The sequence below is a fragment of the Lagenorhynchus albirostris genome, chromosome 14 (assembly GCF_949774975.1).
Source record: "Lagenorhynchus albirostris chromosome 14, mLagAlb1.1, whole genome shotgun sequence".
NCBI classification, from domain to species: domain Eukaryota; kingdom Metazoa; phylum Chordata; class Mammalia; order Artiodactyla; family Delphinidae; genus Lagenorhynchus; species Lagenorhynchus albirostris.
The window spans coordinates 76,692,979-76,705,541 of record NC_083108.1 but is presented as its reverse complement, the minus strand read 5'-3'; the positions used below and the strand labels follow the sequence as shown (position 1 = coordinate 76,705,541).

At 48.7% G+C, this 12,563-nt stretch overlaps 1 protein-coding gene across 2 annotated transcripts in view; it reads left to right on the top strand.

Annotated features, from left to right (window-relative positions):
• The window catches only part of NOS1 (nitric oxide synthase 1), a 181,195-nt gene that overhangs the window by 140,421 nt on the left and 28,211 nt on the right, over positions 1-12,563 (top strand). Inside the window, exons 11-17 of one of the 2 annotated variants that reach the window (XM_060170349.1) lie at positions 2,980-3,081; positions 4,917-5,111; positions 5,527-5,612; positions 7,939-8,083; positions 9,525-9,629; positions 10,167-10,225; positions 11,313-11,414. In XM_060170349.1, coding sequence (XP_060026332.1) covers positions 2,980-3,081; positions 4,917-5,111; positions 5,527-5,612; positions 7,939-8,083; positions 9,525-9,629; positions 10,167-10,225; positions 11,313-11,414 — 794 coding nt within the window. The remainder of the gene's footprint in view (positions 1-2,979; positions 3,082-4,916; positions 5,112-5,526; positions 5,613-7,938; positions 8,084-9,524; positions 9,630-10,166; positions 10,226-11,312; positions 11,415-12,563) is intronic. The other variant, XM_060170350.1, reaches the window with a different exon arrangement.

Here is a 12,563-nt window from a genome sequence, read left to right as displayed (position 1 = left end):
AGCCTTCCGTGGCATTAAGAGTATGTGTACTACAAAAAAAAACAAAAAGAAGAGTACGTGTACTATGTGCTCGGCAGCACTCCAAGAACTTTGCGTGTATTAGGTGCTCATTTAATCCTTACCACAACACCCAGGTGTGATAATTCCCCTTTCACAGATGAGGAAACTGAGGCCTTTGGGAGGGTTAAAATGAGGACGAGCTCAAGATCATACAGCTAGGGAGTGGCAGAGCTGGGATGTGAACCCAGTCTGGCTTTTTTTTCTTCCCTCCCTCCCCCGCCCCGGCAGTCTGGCTTTATGATCCGAGTTCATACGCATTCCACAGCACTGCCTGTCAGTGTCAAGCCTTGTTAGAAGGTTTTGAGAACGACCCATGAACATGGGACACTTTTGGTCTCTTTTCTTAAAAAACAAGGCTTGACAGTGATTCCCCACCATGTACATTTCTGGGTGGAGGTTCTGATTCTCTCCAGGGCTGAGTCATCCTGATCCACAAAAGAGTGCTGAGGCGGACTGCTCCCTGGAGCTCCACTTTGGTGAAAGCGTCAGGATTGCTGCGGTTTTGTCAGCAAATGTTGTCTGGAACCACAGTCTGCTGTGATTGGCCTTGTTTCAAAAGAGGACGCTGAGAAACAGAAGTTAAATGCTGAGCCTACGTCACACAGTAAATAAAGCACAGGGCAAAATTCGAACTCGGAAACAAGCATTAGGTTTATACTGTTAAAATCCGTGGGTGTTCACCTGGGTGGACCTTAAGGGCATTATGCTAAGTGAGAGAAATCAGACAGAGAAAGACAAATACTACGTGATCTCACGTATATGTGGAATCTAAAAAAGCCAAAGTCCCCAAAACAGAGAGTAGAGTGGTGATTCCCAGGGGCTGGGGAGGCGGGGCAGGAGAACTGGGGAAGATGTTGTGGAAGTGTACAAACCTGCAACTAGCAGATAAATAATTCCTGGAGATTTAATGCACAGCACAGTGATTATGCTCAACAATGATACTGTTATAAATTTCAGAGTTGCTAAGAGACTAGATCTTAATTGTTCTCACCACAAAAAAGAAATGGTAATTATGCGATTGGATGAAGGTGTTAACTAACCCGACAGCGGTAATCACATTGCAATATATAAATGTATCAAACCAATATCTCTCACACCTGAAATACACATAATGTTATATGTCAATTTTATCTCAATTTTTTAAAATTCCATGGGTGCTGGCCTGGAAAACAGAACCAGGGGTCCTCAGCCTCGCCACACACTGGAATTAACCTAGGGAGTTTTATTATGCTGGGGTCCCACTCCCCAGAATTTGGATGAAAGTGCTCCAGGGTGGAGCCTGGGCACCAGTAATTTTCAAAGCTCCCCAGAAGATTCTACTGGGAAGCCAGTGATTTATACAAACTCCTGGCAGGAAAGGAAAAAGCATTTCCAGGCAATTTCCAGAACTGTGGCTCAAGTAATATTTGGGAATTTTTAAAGTCATATATATATTTTTTTGCACTTTCTTGCAACTAATTTCTCTTCTTTTAACCAAAATAATGCTGTAGAAGTAACAATAGCAGCATGACTGGCTGTACACACGCTCTTCTTTTATAAAATAACTCAAGTTTTATATGTATTTGTGTAAAGCAGCGAATTTCTTACTCTCTGTGTTTGTATCATCGTTAAAAGACCCCAAACAGACCCTAACGCCTCAGCCTCAGAAGAGTAAGTTAATGTCTGCTTTCGTGATCCCTGCTTACATTTCAATTGCAAAGAGTAGTCACTGGGTAACTTAAATGAGACACGCTCCCACCCCAGCCTTCCAGTTCTAACTGCCATTATGTACAAATGTTGACATCTGGGGCTGGGAAGCGATTTACCCAAACTTGAGAAATTGTCACATTCTAACCCCATAATGAGACCTAGGTTCCCACAAGTGATTAGAATTGACAGAGGAAGTGAGAAGCCAGGCTCTAATTAATGGATGTGCTATTGGGTCTTCCCTACTCCTGACATCAGCTTATCTGGAGCTGTAACCTAAATGTCAGGAGTTGTTTTCTCCAAGTTGTTTTGCGAAAGGAATCTTCTGGCTGGGGAGCCGCTCCCAGGTCTTGGGCGTTAGGCATCTCCCTGGGCTCCAGCCCCGAGGCCAACTGGCTCTGTGGCCTGTGAGCAAGTCTCTGCAGCTCTCTGAGCCTCAGTTTCCTCATCTGTCAAGTGGAGTAGGCAGGCATCCCCATGAACTCAAAATACCCATGATCTAGATTCCAGGCAGTAGCCACTCTGGAGGTGGAACAGGACGGGTGGAGAGCTTTTCCTACTAGAAAGCAGCTCATGTCACTCCCAGACCCACATCTCTCCTTAAAGTCCCCCAAAGACCCTCCTCATCATATTTGGAATAAAATCCTCACTCCTTAGCACATCTAGCGTAACCAGTCCTGCATCTCTCTCTCACCAACTCCCCCTGGCTCCCTACCCTCCAAATACACTGACCTTCTTTCTGTACCTCAGCGCAAGCCTGATCCCACCCCAGGGTCTTTGCATATGCTGTTCTCTCTGCATAGAACATTCCCTCCCAAGATTTACAAATGTCTTGCTTCTTCTCATCATTTGGGACTCACCTGTATGCCACCTCTGCAGTGGTCCTTCCCTGACTATCCTGGTTCAATTCATCTTGCCCGCATATCCCTCTTTATCCCATTTCCTCACCTTATTTTCTTCCTAGGAATTAGCACTCATCACAATATTAACTATTTCTCTCCCCCACTAGAAGGTAAGCTCAATAATAAAAGGGCCAGCCAAGTCCCTCTAGTCTTTTGATGCTACCAGTGGGTCCTCAATTAAAAAAAAAAAAAAATTTGAGTAAGTGAATTAGTCTGCATATGAGTTGATGGATTAATTAAGAATTTCATTGGTGACACTAGCCCTGTCCCTCTTTAGTCTGAAATCCAGAGGTGCCCCAGCCTATGAGTCTGTGTTTCCTTCCCCTTTCAGGAAGTGGCCAAGAAGATGAACTTGGACATGAGGAAGACATCCTCCCTGTGGAAGGACCAGGCGCTGGTGGAGATCAACATCGCAGTGCTGTACAGCTTCCAGGTAGCGCCAGGGCACACCTCCTGGCTACCAAGCCTCAAAGGGGAACTAAAACCTTTCAGAGACTCGGGGCAGAAGGTCAAGAGCCCAGCTTCCAGGAACCATCCTTGCAGGGATCTGCCTACCAGTGAGGTGTACTTCCCATCATGCACGCCTTTCTCCCCAGGATGCATCTTGGGTGGGGACCATTTGAGAAAGAGGCAAAAAGATAGGGGTTTTGTGACTTGTTGCTTATGATTTCTTTTTTTATTTTTATTCTTTTCTTGTGGTACGCGGGCCTCTCACTGTTGTGGCCTCTCCTGTTGCGGAGCACAGGCTCCGGATGTGCAGGCTCAGCAGCCATGGCTCACGGGCCCAGGCGCTCCGCGGCACGCGGGATCCTCCCGGACCGGGGCACGAACCCATGTCCCCTGCATCGGCAGGTGGACTCTCAACCACTGCGCCACCAGAGAAGCCCTGCTTATGATTTTTTAGAATTGAAATGACAAACATCTGGGACTTCCCTGGTGGTCCAGTGGCTAAGACCCCACACTTCCACCGCAGGGGCCATGGGTTCCATCCCTGGTAGGGAAACTAAAATCCTGCAGGATGCGTGGCGCGGCCAAAAAAAAAAAAAAAATAGAAATGGCAAGCATCATCTGTGTCTTGCCACTTCTTAGGCATTCAGCCTTTCACCTAACAGAAACAGATACTCATCATCATCATCAGAAGCATAGGTCCCCCAATGCATGTGGCTCCGTGATAAATGCTATTACATACAGTATGATAGCTTTAAAAATTATCGGCTAAACCATGACACTTTTGAGAGCAAATGGGGGGCACCACTAATCATTGTAACAGTACAAAGACATAATCTGGGATTCTCCTGGGCAAACCAGGAGGCCCACAGAATAGAGGTCACTCTCTGTAGCAGAGACCAGCTCTGTCCTCTGAGGGTGATGGTTTGGGAAGCTAGACCCTCATAGACATACATGGGAGGCCTCCACAGGCAGTAGAATGAACATATCAAATCATGTATAGACATGAATATAAACCATAGGTCCCCATGTCAGGAATAGGGAGACTGGGTATACTGGGGAATGTATATCCCAGGGAAGAGACCAGTTGAGATGGGATGAGGGAGAAGGAGGCCCCCTCCCTTCCCTCTCTACCTTGGAGGCGTGAAGTTTTAGGAATTGTTGAAAATGAAGGAGGGCTTTGGTGGACTGGTACGAAGATTGGCGAGCCAGAGGCAGCAGAGGTATGAGTGAGATGAATGATTGGGAAAGAGAAGTGCAGGAAAGGGACAGAGTTTTGTGGGCAGAAAGGGAAGACACTGCCTGGGCAAGGTGAGAATCCAAGCCAGCCGACTACAACGGGCCCTGCAGCTGGGTTACGCAGACATTCAGTCCGCCCAGCTCTGCTGTGATTGACTTGTTTTCATTTTAATAAACTCATCCTTATTACTTAAAATTGTTTATTTTAAGAGGATTTTGTGTCACCATCATAAATGGAGAGCCAGTACCATTTGCCATAAATAGAAGAGAATTGTAAATTTAAATAAATATATAAACAAATACACACAGGGAAACAACACAAAGTTGTTGGATTCTAGTTGCCTGAGCGTCCTCTCTCATTAAAAAAAAAAAAAAAAAGAGAAGGAGGAAGGACAGAGGAAGATTGGCAAGAGAGGTGTTTCTCCTGGGTCTAATCAGGATTGAAAGAACAATGCAGAGGATCACCTGTCTAGAATCATCTCCAGGACCAGCCTTTGGGAAACACTGCTCTATGGGCAGGGGAGTCCCAAAATACCCCAGCTGCTTTTTCCTCCTGACTCCTTGTCCCCTCTCCTCCCACAGAGTGACAAAGTGACCATCGTTGACCACCACTCTGCCACCGAGTCCTTCATTAAGCACATGGAGAATGAATACCACTGCCGGGGAGGCTGCCCCGCTGACTGGGTGTGGATCGTGCCCCCCATGTCTGGCAGCATCACCCCCGTCTTCCACCAAGAGATGCTCAACTACCGACTCACCCCCTCCTTCGAATACCAGGTCCTGCCCCTCCCCACCTCTTTCGTGCTAAGTCTTCAATATCCGGTGTGTGTGTTATGATTAGAGCACGTCTCAACTCAAATTTGCATTTCGGATGCTCAAGTGTGGCCACCATGTTGAACAGCACAGCTCAAGCTGAAAGGCGAATGGAGATGAAATGAGTAGTCCGGGGTCACGAGGAGAGTGTTTGAGAGGGATTCTGAGGGATGAGCGGGAAGGTCTAGCCGGACAGTGCAGGGAGGCTGGACCAGCCACTCTGTGCCAGGACCCCTGGGGTCACCACTGACAGAATCGTTCCCTTCAGGGGCTAAGGGTTGGACGTAGCTGGACAGCCACAAGCCCCCAGGGAGCCCTGAGCAACTCCCAAGAGGAGCCAGGGTCCCTCACTGCAGTGACCATAGTCCTCTCTTCCCAGCCTGACCCTTGGAACACCCACATCTGGAAAGGTACCAACGGGACCCCCACAAAGCGGCGAGCCATTGGCTTCAAGAAGCTGGCAGAGTAAGTCTCCTAAAGTAGGTGGGGATGGGGGATGGATGTGCCCCCGCATTCAGAGAGCCCCAGAAAAGAAGGCTGGAAACATGCTTGCACCCCTGCCCTCTTGTGTGACATGATTTCTCCATTTTCTCCAACCCCCTCGTGCCTCCTTTGCCTCCGAGTCTGGGATGCAAACATCACCATGACTCTTCTCTTTCCCAACCTCACTTTCCTCCCCCCACTCTCCTAAATTCTTGTCCTGGAGACAGAGTTGTGTTGATAAACCAGCTCTCCAATTAGTAAAGTTGGCCATAACAATGATAATAGATTTGTAACCTTTGCCCATTTCCGTGGTGTAAATACTCCCACTGTGGCCAATTTCAAGCTCTCAACAGGAAGTCACTGAAGCCAGAGTCGGGAGGAGCTAGGACAAGCTGGCTCCAGCCCACCACTGCCTAGAGAGGCCTCTCGCCCAGGGCTGGGTCTCATTTCACTCGCTCATTCACTCATTCAGCCAACAAATGGATACTAAGTGCCTACTCGGTGCCCGGCACTGTGCTGGGCTCCAGAGATGCCATGATGAGCCAGATAATGTGGTCCCGCCCTCATGAAGCTCACAGCTACCACCAAGGAACGATTCATGGGGCCATAAAATAGACGTCAGCCAGTTTGGGAGGTCAAAAGGGGCTTCCCGCAGGAGATGACAATTGAGCTGAAGAATGAAATGAATAAGACTTCACTGAGAAAAGGAGGGAGGGAAGCGGGTTAGGGACCAAGGCTTTTGAAGAGTAATTGTCCTGAAGAACTCGTGGTCAGCCAGGGGACCGGCTGACAAGTGGGGTGGGGTTCACAGATGGGTTAATGGGGATGCCAGCTTTCTGTCTAAAGATAGAGAACTCCCTGATCCACTCAGCAGAGACCCTCTATTTGGAGCTCACTTTTTGGCAGAAGGGCTAGTATGCACCGAGCTACTTAGTCACTTTCCTCAGCCCCTTGGGTCCAGCTCTCAACAGGTGACTGGTAGATCTTGCAGGGACTGAAACCTGGATCCTGGCTCCACTAATATGGTCCACAGGATCTCTCCCTTCTCTCCCTCCCTCCCCTTTCTTCTTCCACCTAACTTTATCTGCGGCCAAGCAAGAATGCATCAGCAGCCATTCTTTCCCTAACAAGAGCATCACAAATTCTCAGGAACAGCAGCCTTTGGCTTCAGTTCAGTTCAAACTGTTTCTGAGGGACGAAGGGAGGGGAAAATCTAAAGAATTAATTGCGCTGTTAAGTTCGGGGTAGAAACAATGGGAGTTAATTATAGGTGCTTTTTTACAATCCGATCATTCAAAGGGAACCCTCCAGGCACCTTTTATTCTCTTCTGTTTCTCCCCCTTTAGCTCCGCAGCGTGGGTGGTTTCCCTGATTCTAAAAAATGAGGAATTTACCACCGATAATCCCCAGGTGGGGGTAACTAGCAATTTGTCTACTCAGAGATTCCTAGTTAGAACAGGGATGCTCGCTCGGAAGGTGAGCCCAGGCATTCACAGATGGGAAGGAAGAAACACCGGTTCTGAATTCTCCATTTAACTAGAAAGAGCCTCGACTTGACATTTAAACTCCCCAGGGCTTTGGTGGTAGCCGTATGTTTAAAATCCATTCCTTCTTTTGATACGTATTTAGTGCCTGGTAAGTTTCAGCCTCTGCAAGACCCTGGATGTGCATGGCTGCTTCAACCAGACTTGGTCCTTCCTTTGTGGATTTATGAACCTCTAAAATCCCTTCTAGCTCAATACCTGCTGATTTATTAGTGATTCGTTCTCTCTCTCTCTCTCTCTCTCTCTCTCTCTCTCTCTCTCCCCACCCTCTCCCTCTCTCTCCCTCTCTCTCTCTCTCTCTCTCACACTCACACACACACACGCACGCACACGCTCACACACACACATGCACACACACACGAACGTAAGCCCCATGACAGCCATTTCTCTGTGTTTCCATTCCTATAACAATGCCTGGCACATAGCTAGGCACCCAACAAACACTTGATGAATGAACAAATGACTGAAGGAATGACTCATCATCTTTTGGGGCAATGCTTGGCAAACCAAGGTTCTCAAGACCGGGATCAATTAATCAAGTAACAAACTAATAAAACGAACCATGTTAGCTCATGACCAGTTGGTCTGGAGTGACTTAAGAAAGGGATCCATATGGCACCTAAACTTGCACTTTGAGTATCCCTGAAGCCATCAAAGATTAGGAGAGAAAGTTCATGGATCATGGTTCTTGCCCAAAAGTCCCAGCGTGGCATCCTCCCTCCTTTCTGCATTTCCCATTTTCCTCTCCATCCTCTCCCCTCCAGAGCCGTCAAGTTCTCAGCCAAGCTGATGGGACAAGCCATGGCCAAGAGGGTCAAGGCTACCATCCTGTACGCCACAGAGACGGGCAAATCGCAGGCTTATGCCAAAACGCTGTGTGAGATCTTCAAACATGCCTTTGACGCCAAGGTGGGTAGGGGGCAGTGCCAGCTCTCTGACCCTTCATGGTAAAGTTGGGGAGGGGAGAGAAAGAATTCAGCAAAGAAGAATCCTTTGAGAATGGGTGATAGCACATCTGAAGATGCCCATCAACTCACTCACGCACATTTGCATGTATTTCAGCGGACTCTGATGCTTCTCTCCCCGGGAACCCTCCAGGAGTCCGGGAATCATAACCCCCATCCCAAGAGCAAAATACTAGAAAGTTTATGAAAGACAATTCTGGAGTCAGTTTGGGAAGCTCTGCCTTTAATACAATTCAGTGGGTTTCCTTGCTGCAGGAATTCTCAGAGCCTTTAATCTGCACGTACGTGTTATCATTCCCAAAAGAGGAGGGGAGAGAATATAAATGTTTCCCAAAGATCTTTGCTTATGGATCACTTACTTTTTTTTTTTTTTTTTTTTTGCGGTACGCGGGCCTCTCGCCGCTGTGGCCTCTCCCGTCGCGGAGCGCACGCTCCGGACGCGCAGGCTCCGGACGCGCAGGCCCAGCGGCCATGGCTCACGGGCCCCGCCGCTCCGCGGCATGCGGGATCCTCCCGGACCGGGACACGAACCCGCGTCCCCTGCATCAGCAGGCGGACTCCCAACCACTGCACCACCAGGGAAGCCCGGATCACTTATTTTTAAAGAGCATCTCAGGAGACTAGCCTTGCCTAGAACCTGCTTTGAGAAATGTTGCTCAAGTAATGCTAAGATATAGGGCAAAACAATGTTTCCCTAAGGCGGGGATCTCAGACCTGTTTGGGCCAGGTCCTCCACACTGCTGGACGGAGGATTAGAAAGGAAGCGGAGCAGACAATTGGTCAAATCCAGCTGGGTCGTTCCCAGCCTAAATGTGATCAAGAAGATTCCAGCATCCTTTGGTTGTAAGAAGCCCAGGAGTCTTAATCAAGATCTGTATTTACGGGGGCTTCCCTGGTGGTGCAGTGGTTGAGAGTCCGCCTGCCGATGCAGGGGACGTGGGTTCGTGCCCCGGTCCGGGAGGATCCCACATGCCGCGGAGCGGCTGGGCCCGTGAGCCGTGGCCTCTGAGCCTGCGCATCCGGAGCCTGTGCTCTGCAATGGGAGAGGCCACAACGGTGAGAGGCCCTCGCACCGCAAAAAAAAAAAAAAAAAAACTGTCTTTACTGACAGCCAACCCATTGCCCCAGACTCTCCATAGTCCTTCAGGCCACAGGTGACCACAGAAAGGTCCCACACTGCCAACAAGCTATTAGTTCTACCCACTTGAGCCCATGGAAATAGTGGCACCCAGAACCTTTGGATCTCCTTCCAGAGGAGATGGCTCAAGATGACTCATCTTCTTCCTCTCTCTCTTCTCTTCCCCCATCACTTTGTTCTCTCCTACCCCTTCTCTCTTCTCATCACCTTCTTCCTTCCTCTCCCCACCCCTCATTCTGCCACGTAGGTGATGTCCATGGAAGAATATGACATTGTACACCTGGAGCACGAAACTCTGGCCCTGGTGGTTACCAGCACCTTTGGAAACGGAGACCCCCCTGAGAATGGGGAGGTGAGATGAGCTTCTACCTGTTCTGGCACGTGTTTCCACCAGCAGAAAAGAGGGGCGTCGGTTACACCTGCTATTCAGTAGCAGATCCTCCAAAGCCTCAAAGCCAGTGACCTCAGTTTGGGTCCAAGTTCTGCCAAGACTGGACACTTGCAAGTCTTCGGTCTATGGGGGTCCACTGACTAGCCGATCCCTAGTGAAAACGCTGTCACCCGAGTGAGCTACCTCTTTGGAATGGATGCTGCGATCAAGAGCTTGGTGTCCCCTGCTCCAGATGAAAGAAGCAGGGACAGTATTTTTGTAGAAAACCACGAAGGGGATTTGTGTGCTGGGGGGAGGTGAGGGGAGTCCACACCTGTAGCCCTTTATAAACAGCCCTCTTCCACATGGAGCACTGCTGCCCAGCCTGAGCCCCCGACGCCCTGGCCCCCGGGCATCAGGCTCCCCTTTTGCCGGTTAGGTCCCCAGAGCCTCTCCCCGACCCCGTTCCAGATTTCATCACGCCTGCCTCACATTTTGCTTGTCTCTTTCGGCCTCCAGAAATTTGGCTGTGCCTTGATGGAAATGAGGCACCCCAACTCTGTGCACGAGGAACGGAAGTAAGTGAAAGACCCTCCAGTGTCCCATGACACCCTGTGAGGGTAACTGAAAATTGTCTTTTGGCATCTGGGGCTCACATCTGAGTTCTGGGTAGTTTTGTGACCTGAAGTTCATTTGTGACTGATTTTAGCCGGTGAGCGTCTGTCGTCCTCTGGGGCGGATTATTTGGTCTTTGGTCACTTCACAGCCCTGTGCCTCAGTTTCTTTTTCCATCACCCTGGGTTTATTCCACCTGCATGAATTTTCTAATCTGTAAGAATCGAATTAGAAAACAGATGTCAGCATCCTATGAAAAGCTGTGCACTGTGTAAATACCAGTTCTTCCCATGGCCGCCCTTTGGAAACGTACATTCAGAATCAGTGAGTTTGTTTCCCTAGAACTTTTCCATCTGATGGCGTTGCATCCACTAACGTGGAGGCTGACCTCAAAAGAGAGCTCGGGAATTCCCTGGCTGTCTAGTGGTTAGGACTTGGCGCTTTCACTGCTGAGGGCCTGGGTTCAATCCCTGGTTAGGAACTATAGGATCCCACAAGCTACACAGTGCAGGCAAAAAAAAAAAAAAAAAGGATATCTCATAAGGTGAAAAATGCCTGAGGTCAAAAGATGTTCCTGGTAAAACGGCATCTAACATGGGGTTCGGTTCTAAAGATATTTCATAAGGTGACAAACACCCGTAACCAAAATTACCCTTGAAAAACCCTTAAATCCCCCCGAAGTAGAGAACATAAGGCATGTGCATACAGAGCTGCCTTTCTGTGAGAGCATCTCAGTGTTTCCTCCACCACGGAACAGGTCTTAAGTTGGGCATTGGATGCCATGGCTGGCTGGTGGTTAGAGGCTGTGTTCTGCACAACATCCCTCTTGGTTTTCTTTCAGCCAACCACACATTGCCAAACTTGCCTACATTCCATATCCAGGGGACAGCTGAGTCCCTGGTGGTCAGCCTTCCTTCAGTGCTCAAGGCCAACATCTCAGTCCTCCCTCTCCCTGCCTCTCTCCTTCCCACCCTATCCTGGTGGCCTCCAGTAGGTCCCCCTCACCCCTCCTTCAGGGAGACATAGGGCACCATCCATTCTCCCCTCTAGGTACCCGAAACCCTTGCGTTTATTTCCCCGTAAAGGGCCTCCCCTCCCCCGAGGTGACACAGAAGTCCACGGTCTGGCTGCAGCCCGTGACAGCCAGCGCAGGTAGAACATGTGTGTGCGCGCACTCGCCTATGCGTGTGCGTGCACACGAATGTGTGCACGTGTATGCCTTGCGTTCACGTGTGTGCATAAGTGGTGTGAGCGCTTGTGTGCATGCCCAATGCTGCAGCATCCAAGGCCACACCCAGGTCTCAAGGAGACCTGAGTTCCCCAGGCCGTGACACTAACACGCTGAGTAACCTTGAGCAAGCTGCTTGACCTCTCTGGGCCTCGTCTTTCTCATCTGCCAAATGGGGAGAAACTACCTCTGCCCCAACCACCTCTGGGAGCTGTTGCAAGGATCGAAGGATAATAACAAAGAGGAACGCATTTGGAAAAACCTCAAGCCTCATACAAACACAAGTGCTGTTATTTTTACCCCACAACCGTCAACCATCCTTCCCACACTAACAACACAGCCACCCCCTGATATATTACAGGACTTATTTGGAGAAGTGACTCAATGTGACACTATTTTTAGGGCAGCAAATACACTTACATATATTTAGAACTTTCCTGAGGCTGGAGCGAAAACTTTGAAGAACATCCAGCTTAGGAGCCCTGCTGCCAGAACGTGCAATTTCTTTTTTTGTCTTTTGCACTCAGATCTGTGTGTTGAGCTTTCGTGTTTGGGGTTTTGATTTGAGAGTTTTATGGAGTTTTTTAGTTTGGGGGTTTATTTTGTTTTGTTGCTCTTGGAGACATTTTTGGTTTGGTCTGGTTTGGTTTGGTCTTTGCCTTATCTGAGAGCAAGACTTACCACTTTTAAAGGAAAACTGGAAAACCATTCATGGTGGTTGTTTTTTTTAAATCTCGAGGCTCCTGAGCCTCTGGTGCTGAGGTCCCAATGACATCTTTCTTCCCCTTTGACACAACTTCATAAGAAAGTCCATTCTCTTTTCAGGCTGTGTCCGTGCTGACCATTTTTCGGTTTACTTGAAATGTGAAATGTGAGAGACCCTTGAAATGTCTAAAGACCAAAACTTTATCGAAAGAGAATGTTGTGATGGTTACCAGTGGGGAGAGGGAAGGGGGAGGTGCAAGATAGGGATAGGGGATTAAGAGGTACAAACTATTGTGTATGAAATAAGCTACAATGTTATATTGTACAACACAGAGAATATAGTCAATATTTTATAATAATTATAAATG